Source organism: Pocillopora damicornis, chromosome 9, assembly GCF_964200805.1.
Source record: "Pocillopora damicornis chromosome 9, jaPocDami1.2, whole genome shotgun sequence".
In the NCBI taxonomy this organism is placed as follows: Eukaryota; Metazoa; Cnidaria; class Anthozoa; order Scleractinia; family Pocilloporidae; genus Pocillopora; species Pocillopora damicornis.
The window spans coordinates 668,739-686,938 of record NC_142678.1 but is presented as its reverse complement, the minus strand read 5'-3'; the positions used below and the strand labels follow the sequence as shown (position 1 = coordinate 686,938).

The 18,200-nt window shown below is 38.7% G+C and overlaps 1 protein-coding gene across 2 annotated transcripts in view; it reads left to right on the top strand.

The window, feature by feature from the left end:
• The window catches only part of LOC113685710 (transformation/transcription domain-associated protein), a 71,986-nt gene that overhangs the window by 27,292 nt on the left and 26,494 nt on the right, over window positions 1-18,200 (top strand). Inside the window, exons 64-92 of one of the 2 annotated variants that reach the window (XM_089181859.1) lie at window positions 265-334; window positions 533-616; window positions 1,041-1,148; window positions 1,576-1,649; window positions 2,116-2,215; window positions 2,571-2,675; window positions 3,081-3,122; window positions 3,226-3,297; window positions 3,769-3,873; window positions 4,111-4,210; window positions 4,554-4,600; window positions 4,725-4,799; window positions 4,974-5,051; window positions 5,839-5,899; window positions 6,004-6,091; window positions 6,191-6,277; window positions 6,489-6,565; window positions 7,122-7,240; window positions 7,444-7,503; window positions 7,581-7,723; window positions 7,827-7,929; window positions 9,644-9,706; window positions 9,799-9,846; window positions 10,252-10,509; window positions 10,832-10,948; window positions 11,626-11,745; window positions 12,156-12,299; window positions 12,772-12,933; window positions 13,383-13,541. In XM_089181859.1, coding sequence (XP_089037985.1) covers window positions 265-334; window positions 533-616; window positions 1,041-1,148; window positions 1,576-1,649; window positions 2,116-2,215; window positions 2,571-2,675; window positions 3,081-3,122; window positions 3,226-3,297; window positions 3,769-3,873; window positions 4,111-4,210; window positions 4,554-4,600; window positions 4,725-4,799; window positions 4,974-5,051; window positions 5,839-5,899; window positions 6,004-6,091; window positions 6,191-6,277; window positions 6,489-6,565; window positions 7,122-7,240; window positions 7,444-7,503; window positions 7,581-7,723; window positions 7,827-7,929; window positions 9,644-9,706; window positions 9,799-9,846; window positions 10,252-10,509; window positions 10,832-10,948; window positions 11,626-11,745; window positions 12,156-12,299; window positions 12,772-12,933; window positions 13,383-13,541 — 2,869 coding nt within the window. Of the gene's footprint in view, window positions 1-264; window positions 335-532; window positions 617-1,040; window positions 1,149-1,575; window positions 1,650-2,115; window positions 2,216-2,570; window positions 2,676-3,077; window positions 3,123-3,225; window positions 3,298-3,768; window positions 3,874-4,110; window positions 4,211-4,553; window positions 4,601-4,724; window positions 4,800-4,973; window positions 5,052-5,838; window positions 5,900-6,003; window positions 6,092-6,190; window positions 6,278-6,488; window positions 6,566-7,121; window positions 7,241-7,443; window positions 7,504-7,580; window positions 7,724-7,826; window positions 7,930-9,643; window positions 9,707-9,798; window positions 9,847-10,251; window positions 10,510-10,831; window positions 10,949-11,625; window positions 11,746-12,155; window positions 12,300-12,771; window positions 12,934-13,382; window positions 13,542-18,200 lie in introns of both variants that reach the window. The other variant, XM_089181858.1, reaches the window with a different exon arrangement.

Genomic DNA, 18,200 nt, shown 5'->3' with positions numbered 1-18,200 from the left:
ACAGATGCGAGATTATTCCAAGAGTAAAAACTATTAAGTAATTGATAACGCCTTTAAAAGTCCTTTTTGTGTTTTTAAGTGTCGTCCGCTGGGCGGTTCTCCCTCTTCCTTTGTGCGTAGTTATTACTGTACCGTAATCCAGGATTCTCTCATTGGACCTTGATCTTTAATCTGATGTAAACATTCCACATTGATAAATATGTATCGTGAAATTCTTACCAAGCCAAAAGTGGTTTGTAAATTACTTTTTCCCGTTTGTTTTAGGCGGCAAGGTATTAAATTACGTCGTTTGATGACATTTGCTTGGCCCTGTCTTTTGCCAAAACAGTGTGTGGTAAGATAACATTATCGCGCGATATTTACTAATAATTTAATGTCGCAGTGGTTTTTCTCCTTACGGGATCTATAGAAAAACTTATATTCGCGTATGGAAATTAAGTAAATTCTCTTCCGTCACAATCACGTTTCTGCCGTTCTTTAATTTTTGTTAACTTTCTGGATCGTTATTTAACGGAGTTTCTATTTGTTTTAGGACCCATCCACAAAGTACCATGGTCATTTACTACTGGCCCACATCATTGCCAAGTTTGCTATCCACAAGAGAATCGTCTTACAGGTACAGCATGAGTATACCAAAAGAAAAGGAGCACTACATTGTCAAAGTTAAGGACTGTTAAGAGATCGCCAAAAGGCACAAGGGCGTGGCTTGTGGGCAGGATGAGGATTCAAAGAACTTTGGATCCAATTTCATTCAGAAATAGTAATACAGTGTGTTTTAAAACACTGACACAAGTTGGCATGCTCTTAGTACAGGGAGGCTCTTGTGTCGGAACTGAAACAATAAGAAGTGAGAAAATATTGTGAACACCTCTGTACAGAGTTGATTTAGGTAGGGTTGTAGCAAGAGAAAGGGAAAAATAGATTTATCGTACAACGCCACGCAGTGATAAACGAGATGAAATGTCGAATTTTAAACCGTTTCAGAGGACAACCCAGAAAGAGGTGAATATTTCTAATGATCACATTTACTGTCCTGTCAGGTTTTTCACAGCTTATTGAAAGCTCATGCAGTCGAGGCTCGCGGTGTTGTGAGACAGGCTTTGGACATTTTGACGCCTGCCATGCCAGCAAGAATGGAAGATGGAAACGTAAGGCGTTATTTACAGATTTGATTTTGTTCTAGAGGAAAATAGGGTGGAGTCGATTTGACCGGAGCTTGGCCAGGTTGGACAAAGCGATAAGGAATATTACCGTTTCCCCTAAATATCGCGAGGTCTCCGCCTGTCCCCCCGCCCTAAGTAATTTTTTAGGTTTCTGTGCCTGTTTACCCTTACCCTTATATAATTAAGGGGGGGGGGGGAAGGCCCTATGAAATAAAGTGTCTTGCCCATAATCGCAATGAGTTCGTCTGGACTTGAAACCTGACCTTCCGGGCTAACCACCATGCAATCGCGCCTCCTACAGTTAATAAATAGTTTGAGAATCAGAAGGTGCCTCAATTGTTCATCGATCTAATATCGAATTTTATTTTCTGGGTAGATTGTACCCTAATACAAGGGTTTTGTTCCTTTTTAGGCGATGCTGACTCACTGGACGAAGAAAATCATCGTGGAAGAAGGTCACACTGTGGCCCAGTTGGTTCACATGCTGTACGTTCAAAATCTCTTGTGTCTAGTTCAAGTTATTTGAACATCCTGTCGATGTTCTTATGGTCTTAATTGGTCTTAATTGGTAGAAGTATACTGCAGTCTCTGACTCCTTCCCAGTCCTCTCTCTTCTTATGAAAATTTTAAGAGGGAAGCGTGCGAGAGGTGCGCCCGTGTGAGAAGATTGGAAGGGAAACACGATCTAGCGTGCAATACTCTTAAAGAATTGCAGTGGAGTAGTTAAAATTGTGTAAACAACCTGTCGTATGCCGCCATACTGGCGTTTTAGTAGAGTGAAATATTAGTAGGACACCTGAAAAGTCGCAGTTTGGAGAGAGGAGGAAAAAATCTTTTAAACTCTCTAGTCCGTTAAAAGAAAAAATAACTGAACAAAGGAAAACATACATTAGCTTATGGAGTAGTAGTGTAGTCTGACTCCAAAAACATTATGGAATATGTTTTCCAACAGGACATTATTGGTTCGTCATTATCGGGTGTACTATCCTGTAAGAATCCATCTGATTCAACACATGGTTAGCGCTATGCAGAGGCTAGGATTTACCACTAGTGTAAGTAAAGAAAATCTCGATAATATGATACCTTTGCTAAATTATATTCCTCAGTTTTGAGAAAAGAAAATTAACTTAACCTTAGCACTAACAGAGTGCACATTTCCAGTTCTAGAAAATTCCTTTTTTCTTTTTCTTATGCACTCTTTGATTGGTTGGACGCTTTCCAAGATGGCGATGTAATTTTGAAGTCGTCAGCAACGTTCTCTCGCGCTGGGCGCCCTTTGCGAATATCGGTATTAACTTCACATGGCTGACTGTATTCGTATTTCCTGGCGTTTTATTTACGACAATCAGTCAAAAATTCTTATATTAAAGCACAAAAAAGTCCCAAATATTTTGTTGATGTGTTTAGGCGTCTATTGAACATCGTAAACTTGCTGTGGATCTGGCAGAAGTGATCTTAAAATGGGAATTGCAACGAATTAAAGATGACCAGGAACAAACGACAACTTCAGAGGTATACCATGTTGTAGCGAGGTAGTATGTTGTAGCGGTTTTTTAAGAAAACACACACTTTTTTTTTACACTACAGCCCATTTAATGTACGGAATATTTTATGGTAAATTAATTACAGATACTTCAAGTTTAGTAGTTAAATTCGATCGTGTTGTAGCAAGAATCTTGGTTACAGACAAGTTGTAAAAATACCCACAGTTCTGATAAGAGGGGTGGGGGGAGGTCTTTGAACCCCCTGGACCCTGCCCCTGGACCTGCCACTGTTGCATAGTGTTAGCAGAAATATGCTTGTTTATCTCGTGTTTCGAAAACTGATTGAAGCCATATACTCTGCCGAACTAACAGCTCACTACAGAAAACCTTTTTTTTTTTTTTTACTTATTTTAACGTTTTGCTGTTTCAGCAGACGACGGAATCTTCTAGTTCATACACTACAACAGCTTCACAGGTAGGGTTACAATCAGAAACATTTGATTTTGTCGTAGCTTTTTGACCTCTGGTGAGTAATACTCTGAGTTTCTGTATTAATTTGTTTTCTTTTTCTTTTATAGGTGGGAGGTGTTAAGCGACCTTCTGAAGATACTCCTAGTCAAGAAACAAAAAGAACGAGATCCATGTCCCAGGTTAGCAAAATGTTGCTCTGTTCTCGTTTGGTTATAGCAATTGTCTATCGAACGTCGATAATAATTCTTGATTCCTTTGGTTTTACTACACTACACTCTTTGATTGGTCTAGAAACTCGCGCCACCTATTCAACCAATCAGATTCAAAACGTGAACCATTGACGTCTTGGTCACTCGCACTTTCCCGCGCTTGCAACTGATTGCATTTGTGTGTTTAGAGTTCTCATTGACCCATTCTAATTGGATGTAGTTTTCACGTAGGGTTTATCTACCCTCTGTCAAAAAGCGCAATAGCTGCATTATTGATTCCATTTTTCAAAATTTTTGATAGAACTGTGGCTACATTTCGTTTGAACATTAAGGTAGTAGTTTCGTGTTTCCAGGTCAAATGACTCTCAGTTATTGGGATTGGGTTAAGAATCGGTTATTTCATAAAATTCAATCATGTGATGTCTGTTGTATCGTGTTTAGAGCACGGCCTCAAGAGTAGCATTTCAGGAGAGTCAAATCAAATCTCCACTGGAGAAGCACCACGCTGATGCTGTTGTCAACTTCCTTCTTAGGATAGCTTGCCAGGTAAAACAGTGAGTCTGTGCAGGTGAACCAGGAAACTGCCAGGGAAATTTAAGGGGGGGGGGGAGGAGAAAGGGTGAAGAGGGCCTTTTATGAACTAGCATCCCGTCCAGGGTTTATAGCCATACTCTTAGTTCGTAAGCTGATTTAATGTAGTTTTTAACTCGGAGAATGGCTAAAAGCAATTTCTGAGTTATTGTTTACATGTGAGTTTATATGTGAGTTCGGTTGTCGTCCTAGGTGAATGAACCATCGACTACTATGGGATCCCCTGGTGAAACTCTTTCCCGCCGATGTGTAGTCCTCCTGAAAACTGCATTGAAACCAGATGTGTGGCCAGGTGAGTGACAAGGGGGTGGAGCCTGTACAGTTTGAGTGACAAGGGGTGGAGCCTGTACAGTTTGAGTGACAAGAGGTGGATCCTATACAGTTTGAGTGACAAGAGGTGGATCCTATACAGTTTGAGTGACACGAGGGGGATTATATACAAAAAAAAATTGTATATATGTTAAGCTTATATGACAAGAGATGAAGCAGGAAAATTTTAATTGACAAGAAGCTGAAAAAAGATCAAGGTCGAGTGACAGGATTTAAACCTAAGATTTTTGTTGAAAATAGGGTGAAGCATATAGAATTCGATTACCATGAAGGAAAAAAATATGAACCGTTTTCCTTTGTTGTAGGTACTGATCTGCGGGTTGGATGGTTAGACAAAATTTTAGTTACTGTGGTACGTACCGTGATATGTTCTTTGAATCATTACGCCTTTGTTTGCTGGGATCTTTTACCTGGTTTTCGAAAATTTTTTTTTTTGTATGTACGTTTTCAGTACTGATCTTCTTTTAATCTTTTAGGATCAAACGCCTGCCGCCAATTATGCTAACGTGTGCACAGCTATTGAGATATTAACTTATCTACTGTCAGTCTTGGTAAGTGGAAAATATTTGTATGTTTTAGGATAGCACCATGTTCTGAATATCAGCCATTTGTTGATAAGCGACCAGATGTCATAGAAACAGATTTCTATCCAGTGATTGGCTGTTTCCTTATTGCTCATTACTTTTCAATGAAGTCGTTTAATTTTTCTTTGCTGTTCCTTTCAGCCGCAGCAAACCATCCTGACTCTGTTTAAACCTCTTCAAAGAGGAATTGCTACCTGTATGACTTGCCAGAACACAAAGGTGCTTGTTTTCAATTTCTGCTTTTGTAATAAAAGTGTACTGTAAATTGTTCAACCTATTTTGTCATCTTGAATGTAGGGGTAAGTGATTGAGCGATTGTACGCACGTGTGCGTACAAAGGGTTATTGGGTAGATGAACAGGTGAGTTGGTGAGTGGGTTTTCGTAAATACACAGATCCGCAGCGCGTTTGTAAATCATTTTGTGAAGACAGGGAGTTGGGATAAGGAGTGAAATTATGCCAAGGGAAACGAAAAACGAGGAACGATGAACGGGAAATGGTGAAGGGAGTGGGATATAAGAAATTCAAATTAACTTTGATTGTATGCATTTAATGTGGAATATTACACAGTTTAAGTTAGGTAATATAGCACTCTGTTAAACATGAAGAGACAAGCGTGCATCACGGCCTTGACAGCACCACCCATTTTACGCAATGCAGGCCTATTTTTGTTTCCTGTACTTAATTGTAACCGAAGGCATTTTAAAGTTACTCTGCTGGGTCACGAGATTTTGTGCGCACTTCAGTATTCTTCGTGTGTGTCAAAAAAACTCGACTAGCGAATGTAACGATTTTGTGTAACAGAGAACATATATGGGAACGTAAATTGCGCGTTCCGATGCTCTACCACTGAGCCACAGAGACTCTACGGTGAGCGAGGTCTATTACGAAGTTCATATGACACGCTTCCTGCATACTGCTAAGATTAGCAAAAGATGTTGAACACTATTTGATGTGTTCAGTTCTGCGCACAAATTACAATAAGTGTTGTATGTTTTTCTCTGTAGGTTATACGTGCCATTCACACTCTTCTCGCCAGATTGATGACGTTGTTTCCCTTGGAATCAAGTAAATATGTAGCCCTTTTTTTATCTCTTCAGTGTTTGATTCACATGCTATTTTCTTAAAAAGTGCGTTAGTAACTTAACCTAAGTATGGAATTTCCTCTTTAGGTGCAGCAACTTCAAAATATGATGAATTAGAAACCTTGTACGGAAACGTCGGCAAAGTAATATTTGACGGCCTCACAAACTACGAGAGGTATTCATGTTTTTCCTGTCGGAAAATTTAAAACCGTACATCATTTCTGTGAACCGTGTGTTGTAACTTTATGGATCATTTTTGTTGTGCACGTTTTAGGTCGGCCAATGGAGCAACATCTATTTTCTACGGGCCTTTGATGATGTTGAAAGCAGCTTGTATGAACAATCCTTCATACATTGATCGGTAAGGTTACATTTATTTGATTGCCCAGCTAGCTACAAGAAACTTTTTCGTATCTTATGTATTTTCATGACCAGATGCACTTTAAATTCATTTTGTTTGCACCTATTGTAAGACCGCGTTCTCTTCATCTAGTAATATTCAGTTTTTTTGTTTTTTTTTCCCTGATTGCTTAAATTATATTCTTCGCTATTTCGTTTGCATTTTCCTTTAGGTTGATGACTCAGTTTTTCAAAGCATTGCAGCGAATGCACAAGGATCATATTAATGCTGTGCTCGGAGAAAGCACAGGTATTTTTTTGTTAGAAAAAGTTTATTCCTCTCACTGAGATATTTTTAAATAAATTGTTGGGAGGGAGGGGGGAGTGTTATGGTTTCGTCGTAGGGGACGCCCTGCCCTTATGGTTACTGCGCTGGACTCTGGGGCGAGGGGTCTGGGTTCGAGACCTGGCCTGGTCATTGTGTTGTGTTCTTGGGCATGACACTTTACTCTCACGGTACCTTTCGCCACCCTCTCCGCCTAGTAGAATAAACTGGTACCGGCGTCATAACATCAGTATGCAAACTCTCCATACTATGCTCTATACATTTCTTAAGGGGCTGACAAGATGAATTTCTTTAACAATCAAGAGCTTTTTTTAGTTGGTGATCATTTCCTTTATTCTCGTAACCTAAATTTGTGATTCGGGGATGATATTGTAAGGAGAAATTTGGTGCTATCACTCTAAGGGGTTAAAGGGTTAGGGAAACTGAAATAAGCCTCGGCTGAATGAGCCACATGGCTCGAGTACAGACTTATCTATGGTTTGGCCAACGTAATTTCGTTTGTTGTCTTCTGCCTTCTTAGGTGCAAGTGATATGTTGATTCTGTGTCTGGAGTTGATCCGTGGCCGACTCGGAGTTATGAGCGCCGAGATTAGAAAACTGTTCTTTATCATTCTCACGACACTGATTGAAAAATCACCCGTAAGTACATCAATTATTTTGAATTTTTTCGAATCTTGCTAACCCTCGTAGATTGTCAAATTGTGTCAGAGTGAAATCAAGGAGTTACATGTCATGAAGAATTTCCCTCTGTTAAAGAAATTCTTGCCTGTAGCATCCTACTCTCCTGTAAAACCTTGATGTAAACATAGCTACTTTTAATCCACACATATTTTTTCTTTCAGGATTCAAAACTTCTTCGCGCCATCACGAAGTTTGTAGAAGACTGGATAAAGACCAAAATGGTAAACTCGCAAAATGACATTACGAAACATTTCTCTTGTAATTTTACTTTATACTTAAGGTCTATGCTTCATTTTAGACGCAAATGACGATTCAGCGGTTGCCCACTCTAAGAGAGAAGTCCTTGCTACTGGTGCGTATGATGGCTAATTACGAGAAGAGATTCCCAGAGGATTTTGAACTCCAAGCGCAGTTTTTAGAGCTTGTTAATTACGTCTATAGGTAGGAAGACGATAAATCTTGCTGAGATCTCACTAGTCTCTGATAGCTACCATTTCTTTGTAAATATTCTGCCTTTTGAGATTTATTTCTTTCTCTGTTGCAGAGATGAGACTTTAGTTAGCACCGAACTGGCTTCAAAACTTGAGCCTGCATTCCTGTCAGGATTGCGGTGTATCCAACCACAGATCCGGTCAAGATTTATGGAGGTAAAGTGTTTACATAATCAGCCCCTACCCCTCCCTCCCACCTCAACATTAAAATTCTCGTCCCTGCTGCGTTACATTTTATGTTATGTCGAGAAGCAGAATCTCGCGTGACATAAAAACACCATTTTTAACTCGTGAATTGCGCGCATGCGCAAGAGCGAGTTATAGATACGATGTGGGGAATAGCATTCGCTCGCTCGCTCGATTGGTCGATTCCTGTAAACTTTTTTTAGATTTTAGGCTTTTGAGTGCATTTTATAGTTTTTGGCGAGCAATAAACAGACGAAATGGCGACCTTTGTTGCTAAGAATAGTGGTGGGGTGAAAAAGAAGCCAATGATAATCTTAAAAGAGTTTTTTTTTTCGTTTTAGTTTCAACAAGCGGCGCCAGCGACTGGCAGGCATGCAAGGATTCACACTGAAATAACAGAACAACCTTCGTTTTTCATAAAATTGTAATTTACAGTCCTTGAACTTGAAAACAATCCGAAGATTCATTGAAAATATCACTTACTGCGAAGCGCTCGGAGTTTACAGATGTTCAAAAGCTTTTTCTGTTATAGCGTGAGATTGAGGACAAAATTGATCATTACGTTTCGTCGCGTGTGTTTTTCCTGTGAGAAGCAACGAAAGATGCCGGCGACTGACGAAATAACAAGTTAACACGAAAATCAGATAACACCTAAACAAACAATTTTAGCTACCGATTTTCAGTGAATTTTTAAAGAACAATTTTCTTTTAAGTTTCAAGACAATTTGAAGATTCAACATACAAACAACGTACTAAAATGCGAAAGTTATACACCACAAAATTGATAAATAGGCCTGAAATGAAATTCTATCTTGTTATTGATCATACGTTGCCTAGCACGTGACTTAAATCTACCCAGGCGGAGATCCAAAATGACGGTGGCAGTCTTGGCTTAGTTATATCACTCAAAACTCGTTCCCGTTTGTCTCATTTGATAAAGAGGGAATCGTTAATGTTTTCATTAAGACAGTATTGCCTTGATTTTCTAATATTTACAACGAAAGACAGTAAATTTCACTTTTCACCCACATTTACTTCCAACCTTTTCTTTTGAACCAGAAACAAAAATGATAGACGTTTAAAACACATGACATCATCCACCTTGTCAAATGTAATAGCATGATCATTTCAATTGTAATGCCTTCTTATCCCAACGTTACTTTGTTTCTTTGCTACATTAGCGAACACTGAACTACTGCTCGTACTCTAGATGTAACAATCAACCACAAAATTCCCTAAACCAGATAACATTAAACATAACCTAAAAAATCATGTGTCAGTTCACGAGTTTGCTCACAGAGCACTTTGATTTCTTTTTTTATTTCAGTGTTACTTGTTATAAAAAGCGAGTGATGAACAAGTCTAACAATGATTTTAATTTTAGGGTCCGGTCAAACCGGTCATTATTTATTGCTGGGGGGGACGGATTTTTTTTTTTGGGAGGGGGGGAACGGAGGGGGAGGGGGAGGGGGATCATTAGAATACTATAGAGCCTCAGGGGGAAATTTTATTGTGACAGAACCAAAATTCTCTGGGCCCCCTCCCTCTCTTCCACACTCCCCCCCCCCCTCTCTCGGGGATAAATGTGGACCGGTGCCTTAATGACAATAAGCGAGAGAGTGTATCGCTTTAACTTTCTAGTTGAAACACTTGAATAAACATTGGTTATTGTTATTTGTGACAGGTTTTTGATAAAACCATGAAGAAGAAGCTGTATGATCGACTGCTTTATGTCTTCTGTTCTCAGGTAGAATTGATGCTCGACGCTTTCTGTGTTGTAGTTGAAACACTTTGTTGTACTTAAACGCTAACAGCGCATTTTCACTTTTTCTCCAACAGAACTGGGAAGCAATGGGTCATCACTTCTGGATTAAACAATGTATCGAGGTAGGAAATGGACTGTTGGTAATGAAAAGAAAAAGATGTCGATCATCGAGCTCTGTTCGGTTCATTTTGTTGTGTTCTGAGGCAAGACTCTGTCTCTCACAGTGCCTCTTTCTCCATCCTGGATTATAGACGATATCGGTGAAATGTCAGGGAGATCAGACATCTTTTTGGTCAATATCAGTATCTGAGCACCCGCGCGCCTACCCCTCCCCTGACCCAACTTGTTATCAGTTGAATGTTCTCGAGTTAGGGGTGAGGTAGGTGAACAGTTGCCCATGTACTGACTTTGTTCCCAAATTTTTGCGGAAGGTTGGGTAACCTGCGTCCTAGCATCCAATCCAGGAAGAGTAGTAATATTGCTGGTCGCCTCAAGCTATATACATGTACTGTTCCTTTTTTTTTTAGCTTCTCCTAGCTGTGTCTGCATGCGAGAGGCCTGTAACACCCTCCAGTACATTCAGCATGCTTCCTTCGGTGACATCGTTCCTTCGGTCTGCCGACAACCAATTAGGTAAAGAAATTCTTGCACATGCTCAGCGACAGAAGACCGCTGTCCCTGAGGATAGTAAAGAAGAAAAAATGGAAACAGACAGCAGCGCTGCTTCAGAAAACAAGAAGGAGAAAGATGACTCTCGTTATCTCTTTGAGATCGATGATTCCGAGGTACATAAGCAAGTAAAGCAATACATTTTTTTGAAAGATTAAGGCTTTTGGATATCAAAAGCATAGTCTCATAATTGTTATACCCTTTCAATCCCAGGACCTCCTTCCTTTCTGTCTGCCATACAATTTTTATGACGTTAGTTCGAGAACTTTGTATTTGATCAACTAATAATCCCCTTACTGCTATTTTTCTTTATTCCCATCACTTTTCTGTTTGATATTGTATGGGTATGTAAAGAGAAATTCTGTTTTGGTCACTTATGGGAGTTTAAAGGTTAACTCAGACACAGAGATAACCTTTGTTTTTCCTTTGCTGTTGTAGCAACTTCTCAGTGCTTTGGACAAAGGTTCTCCCGTCAGTCGAACAAAGGAGAGAGACGCTGTCAAGTTACTGGCTGAAAAACACGGAAAATTCATGGACAAGTTGCGTGAGGTCAAGGTACAAATTGCTTTTGATCATAGCTACAGAAACATGCTCCTTGGCTATTCTTCCCCCTCCTCCCTTTCCCCCCCCCCCCCCCCCTCACGAGATTATTCCAGTGGTTCTTCTTCCCTGGCCTTGTTCTTAGCGTTTAGCAAGTAAAATGGTTTGAAATCCGTGCGAAATAATCGTTTGAAACGGCGCGAAAGTAGCGGCATACCAAAAATCCAGGGAGGCTTGGGTCGGGTCGTACAGAGAACATGTTCATCACGCTACCGACCCAAACCTCTCTCGTCTTTTCACTTCTCCACTTCTATCGCGTCGTTTACCATTATCGCGCTTTGTTTTACTCACTAAACGTCTGGAACGGCCTAAATATTAGCAGAAATAAACTAGTTTTATGGTGCTTGTGTATTGTATGCTTAAGTAATTATTTACCACATTGTTGGTGGAAACGGTATACATCATTATTCACTTCCACTTCGGTAAATAAACGTTTATTATTTTTGAGAAAATATAATTAAGAGAACATAATTAATGAGTGCTTCCTTTTAAGAAGTGTTACAAAAATTTATGTCAAAGATTATGGCCTCAAAAACCTCTTTTGAGCTTACGCTGCAGGTTATTTTAAACGTTAGCCAAGTCGAAGCTGAACGGAGGTGGTTGAATGCTCTGTCGTTCTTTTTCTTCTTTAGACCGCATCGTTCCTGGGACCCATGGCTCAGTTGTGCCACAAGTACTCCAACCTGGCACATACTGTGTGGATAGACCTGTTCCCACAGCTGTGGAATCTGCTGACTGAGAAACAACAACAAGTAAGCTGATACATATCCTATGATCGAGCATGAAAATGCTTTTTACTGAGTGCACGTTTTGGGATGTTGCTGTTTCATTGCTCCAAAGGTTACCAATCACTGCGTGTGCCCTCAGCTGGCTTTGAAATTTATCAGTCGAGACATAGCAACCAATCCTAATACTGTAATTAGCAAGCAAACATTAGAATACGTTTGAAAATTGTTATTCAAGACATAGCGGTCAATCGAGACACTGCATTTAAGAAGTGAAACTTAATCCCGAGCAAACGACAAGCGCGCATCACAGTTTGGTTGCACTTTAGACCTAAACTTGTCTATTAAGATAAAGTTATATTCTAAGTTTAGCAGACCACAATCACCTTGTTATCTATAAGTCATGTCTTTTTTTTCCTGTCACGCTTGTTTTCCAGGTTCTAGCGGGTGAGATCAGTCCGTTTATGTGTAGTGGAAGTCATCAGGCCCAAGTGGATACGTTTCCCAGTTCAGTTCACACCATACTGGAAGGTGTCTCTAAATGTAACCCGGCTGTTCCCATTCGACCTTGTATACTCAAGGTAGAATTACGCCTTCATATTCACGTAACTAACGTAGAACGGCTACGCTGTACGCCACTGTTCTCGAATCTTCCATAATTCGGTTCGACTCTTTACGCGCGTTATTTGCAACCCGTTTTAATCTCGACATACGGTTATGGGAGGACAAAAATGGCGTGCCACATAATAAGAGGTAGTTTGATTGAGTATCGTCAGATCAGAGCAAGAGTAAACATCGCAAGAAGCCAATTAGAACTTATATTAAATAAAGTAAATGTAGCCGGCCTTAAGCGCGAGAAAACTGGAGTAACCAGGTTAAATATCTCATTAGTTGAGAGTGTAGTGCGAGTTTTATTGACCAATCACAACGCGCAGTCGAGCAAAACCAAGATAGTCCCGGATCGCTTTCGACATTCGGTTGAAAAATTGTTTCATGAGAGTGTGATTTCAGCTAAGCTTGTTTTTAGAAAATTCTTTTTAACTTGTTTTGTAGTATCTTGGTAAAACGCACAACTCGTGGCATCGTTCAGGACTTATGTTGGAGGACTATGCCAGTTTGTGTGAAGAATATTCCAATCATCAGATAACACATCAACAACAACAAGTCATTGATTTTTCGCCGTTTGAAGAAGACCCGTCAGAGATTAACCAACATGTATGTTATAAACCATGCAATAAGCTTCTTTTGTTATACTTAAATTCCTTTTGACATCGCCACCTCTGACTCAGAGATTGTTACAGGCCTGATTTTGAATGGATTTGAGAGAGATTTGAAAACAATATCGCTTTTGTTGGTTCATTATCGCTAACGTCCATTGCAATGCTTTAAAAACGTTTTGCTGATGTTTCAATTCGTTTTTCTTATTAACGAGTCTCTGTTATCGCAGGTGAAACGAATGCGTTTCTTTCTTTTGATGTTAGTCAAAGTAAGGGCTGTAAGGCAAAAGGAGAGCAGTATAGGAGAGACAGAAACGTCCGTAGTTTTGGTTAATGATAAACGAGAACTGTGAAGAAACAGAGAAGGCGTTTAGTAAACTTCCTTCACTAAAAACGTATGGTAGTTGTTGACACTCATGCGAGGTATTGTTTCTTTGTTGTGATCAGGAAACTCTTGACGCTTTAGCGGAGATGTACTCATTACTAAATGAAGAAGACATGTGGGCTGGTCTGTGGCAGCAGCGCTGTCGGTATCCTGAGACAGCCACTGCTATCGCGTATGAGACCCAGGGCTTCTATGAACAGGCACAGTCTGCTTACGAAGTGGTACGTGAAATCATGTATAGTCAACCAAGCTCTTAAGTTTGCGCCTTAAAAATCTGCATATAAATTTTTTCAAGGTGCCATCAGTTTTAATCTTCTCCATCCTTCCCAATCCTTCTTACTTCTTGGTTTATTGTTACCTTTCTTGTGTTTTTTATATATTTTTTATATTTTGCGTTATCGTTCAAAGTGGAAATTATTCTGCATAGCTAAAAGAGGCTATTCACTATTTGTTCTCTGGTTTGTTTGACTGTTACGTTGGCATCTCACGCACTATTTGTTCTCTGCTTTGTTTAAATGTTACGTTGCTCTCTCGCGCACTATTTGTTTTCTGGTTTGTTAAACTGTTACGTTAATATCTCGCGCACTATTTGTTTTCTGGTTTTTTTACATGATACCTTGCTATCTCACGAACTATTTGTTTTCTGGTAATTTTGACTGTTATGTTGTTATCTCGCGCACTATTTGTTTTCTGGTTTGTTAAACTGTTACGTTAATATCTCGCGCACTATTTGTTTTCTGGTTTGTTTACATGATACCTTGGTATCTCGCGCACTATTTGTTTTCTGGTTTGTTAAACTGTTACGTTGATATCTTGCGCACTATTTGTTAAACTGTTACGTTGATATCTCGCACAGTATTTGCTCTCTGGTTTGTTTCACTGTTACGTTGGTAATTCGCCCACTAATTGTTTTTTGGTTTGCTCAACAGTTACGTTGGCATCTCGCGCAGTGTTTCTCTTTAAGTTTCATTAACTGTTACGTTGATATCTCGCGCACTATTTATTTTCTGATTTGTTTAACTGTTACGTTGGAATGTTGCGCACTAATTGTTTTCTATTTTCTTTGGCAATTACATTGGTGTGTTACGCACTATTTGTTTTCTACTTTCTTAACCTATTACGTTGGTGTGTTGCGCACTATTTGTTTTCTACTTTCTTTAACTATAACGTTGGTGTGTTGCGCACTATTTGTTTTCTACTTTCTTTACCTATTACGTTGGTGTGTTGCGCACTATTTGTTTTCTTTCTTTACCTATAACGTTGGTGTGTTGCGCACTATTTGTTTTCTACTTTCTTTACCTATTAGGTTGGTGTGTTGCGCACTATTTGTTTTCTACTTTCTTAACCTATTACGTTGGTGTGTTGCGCACTATTTGTTTTCTACTTTCTTTACCTATTACGTTGGTGTGTTGCGCACTATTTGTTTTCTATTTTCTTTAACTATAACGTTGGTGTGTTGCGCACTATTTGTTTTCTACTTTCTTAACCTATTACGTTGGTGTGTTGCGCACTATTTGTTTTCTACTTTCTTAACCTATTACGTTGGTGTGTTGCGCACTATTTGTTTTCTATTTTCTTTAACTATAACGTTGGTGTGTTGCGCACTATTTGTTTTCTTTCTTTACCTATAACGTTCGTGTGTTGCGCACTATTTGTTTTCTACTTTCTTTACCTATTACGTTGGTGTGTTGCGCACTATTTGTTTTCTACTTTCTTAACCTATTACGTTGGTGTGTTGCGCACTATTTGTTTTCTACTTTCTTAACCTATTACGTTGGTGTGTTGCGCACTATTTGTTTTCTACTTTCTTTAACTATAACGTTGGTGTGTTGCGCACTATTTGTTTTCTACTTTCTTAACCTATTACGTTGGTGTGTTGCGCACTATTTGTTTTCTACTTTCTTTACCTATTACGTTGGTGTGTTGCGCACTATTTGTTTTCTACTTTCTTAACCTATTACGTTGGTGTGTTGCGCACTATTTGTTTTCTACTTTCTTAACCTATTACGTTGGTGTGTTGCGCACTATTTGTTTTCTACTTTCTTTAACTATAACGTTGGTGTGTTGCGCACTATTTGTTTTCTACTTTCTTTACCTATTACGTTGGTGTGTTGCGCACTATTTGTTTTCTTTCTTTACCTATAACGTTGGTGTGTTGCGCACTATTTGTTTTCTACTTTCTTTACCTATTACGTTGGTGTGTTGCGCACTATTTGTTTTCTATTTTCTTTAACTATAACGTTGGTGTGTTGCGCACTATTTGTTTTCTACTTTCTTAACCTATTACGTTGGTGTGTTGCGCACTATTTGTTTTCTACTTTCTTTACCTATTACGTTGGTGTGTTGCGCACTATTTGTTTTCTACTTTCTTTACCTATTAGGTTGGTGTGTTGCGCACTATTTGTTTTCTACTTTCTTTACCTATTACGTTGGTGTGTTGCGCACTATTTGTTTTCTATTTTCTTTAACTATAACGTTGGTGTGTTGCGCACTATTTGTTTTCTACTTTCTTAACCTATTACGTTGATGTGTTGCGCACTATTTGTTTTCTACTTTCTTTACCTATTACGTTGGTGTGTTGCGCACTATTTGTTTTCTACTTTCTTTACCTATTACGTTGGTGTGTTGCGCACTATTTGTTTTCTATTTTCTTTAACTATAACGTTGGTGTGTTGCGCACTATTTGTTTTCTACTTTCTTAACCTATTACGTTGGTGTGTTGCGCACTATTTGTTTTCTACTTTCTTAACCTATTACGTTGGTGTGTTGCGCACTATTTGTTTTCTACTTTCTTTAACTATAACGTTGGTGTTTTGCGCACTATTTGTTTTCTACTTTCTTTACCTATTACGTTGGTGTGTTGCGCACTATTTGTTTTCTATTTTCTTTAACTATAACGTTGGTGTGTTGCGCACTATTTGTTTTCTACTTTCTTAACCTATTACGTTGGTGTGTTGCGCACTATTTGTTTTCTACTTTCTTTACCTATTACGTTGGTGTGTTGCGCACTATTTGTTTTCTACTTTCTTTACCTATTAGGTTGGTGTGTTGCGCACTATTTGTTTTCTACTTTCTTAACCTATTACGTTGGTGTGTTGCGCACTATTTGTTTTCTACTTTCTTTACCTATTACGTTGGTGTGTTGCGCACTATTTCTTTTCTACTTTCTTTACCTATTACGTTGGTGTGTTGTGCACTATTTGTTTTCTACTTTCTTTACCTATTGCGTTGGTGTGTTGCGCACTCTTCGTTTTTTACTTTCTTTATCTATTACGTTGGTGTGTTGCGCACTATTTGTTTTCTACTTTCTTTACCTATTACGTTGGTGTGTTGCGCACTATTTGTTTTCTGTTTTCTTTAACTATAACGTTGGTGTGTTGCGCACTATTTGTTTTCTACTTTCTTAACCTATTACGTTGGTGTGTTGCGCACTATTTGTTTTCTACTTTCTTAACCTATTACGTTGGTGTGTTGCGCACTATTTCTTTTCTACTTTCTTTAACTATAACGTTGGTGTTTTGCGCACTATTTGTTTTCTACTTTCTTTACCTATTACGTTGGTGTGTTGCACACTATTTGTTTTCTTTCTTTACCTATAACGTTGGTGTGTTGCGCACTATTTGTTTTCTACTTTCTTTACCTATTACGTTGGTGTGTTGCGCACTATTTGTTTTCTACTTTCTTAACCTATTACGTTGGTGTGTTGCGCACTATTTGTTTTCTATTTTCTTTAACTATTACGTTGGTGTGTTACGCACTATTTGTTTTCTACTTTCTTTAACTATAACGTTGGTGTGTTGCGCACTATTTGTTTTCTACTTTCTTAACCTATTACGTTGGTGTGTTGCGCACTATTTGTTTTCTACTTTCTTTAACTATAACGTTGGTGTGTTGCGCACTATTTGTTTTCTACTTTCTTAACCTATTACGTTGGTGTGTTGCGCACTATTTGTTTTCTACTTTAACTATTACGTTGGTGTGTTGCGCACTATTTGTTTTCTATTTTCTTTAACTATAACGTTGGTGTGTTGCGCACTATTTGTTTTCTACTTTCTTAACCTATTACGTTGATGTGTTGCGCACTATTTGTTTTCTACTTTCTTTACCTATTACGTTGGTGTGTTGCGCACTATTTGTTTTCTACTTTCTTTACCTATTACGTTGGTGTGTTGCGCACTATTTGTTTTCTATTTTCTTTAACTATAACGTTGGTGTGTTGCGCACTATTTGTTTTCTACTTTCTTAACCTATTACGTTGGTGTGTTGCGCACTATTTGTTTTCTACTTTCTTAACCTATTACGTTGGTGTGTTGCGCACTATTTGTTTTCTACTTTCTTTAACTATAACGTTGGTGTTTTGCGCACTATTTGTTTTCTACTTTCTTTACCTATTACGTTGGTGTGTTGCGCACTATTTGTTTTCTATTTTCTTTAACTATAACGTTGGTGTGTTGCGCACTATTTGTTTTCTACTTTCTTAACCTATTACGTTGATGTGTTGCGCACTATTTGTTTTCTACTTTCTTTACCTATTACGTTGGTGTGTTGCGCACTATTTGTTTTCTACTTTCTTTACCTATTAGGTTGGTGTGTTGCGCACTATTTGTTTTCTACTTTCTTAACCTATTACGTTGGTGTGTTGCGCACTATTTGTTTTCTACTTTCTTTACCTATTACGTTGGTGTGTTGCGCACTATTTCTTTTCTACTTTCTTTACCTATTACGTTGGTGTGTTGTGCACTATTTGTTTTCTACTTTCTTTACCTATTGCGTTGGTGTGTTGCGCACTCTTCGTTTTTTACTTTCTTTATCTATTACGTTGGTGTGTTGCGCACTATTTGTTTTCTACTTTCTTTACCTATTACGTTGGTGTGTTGCGC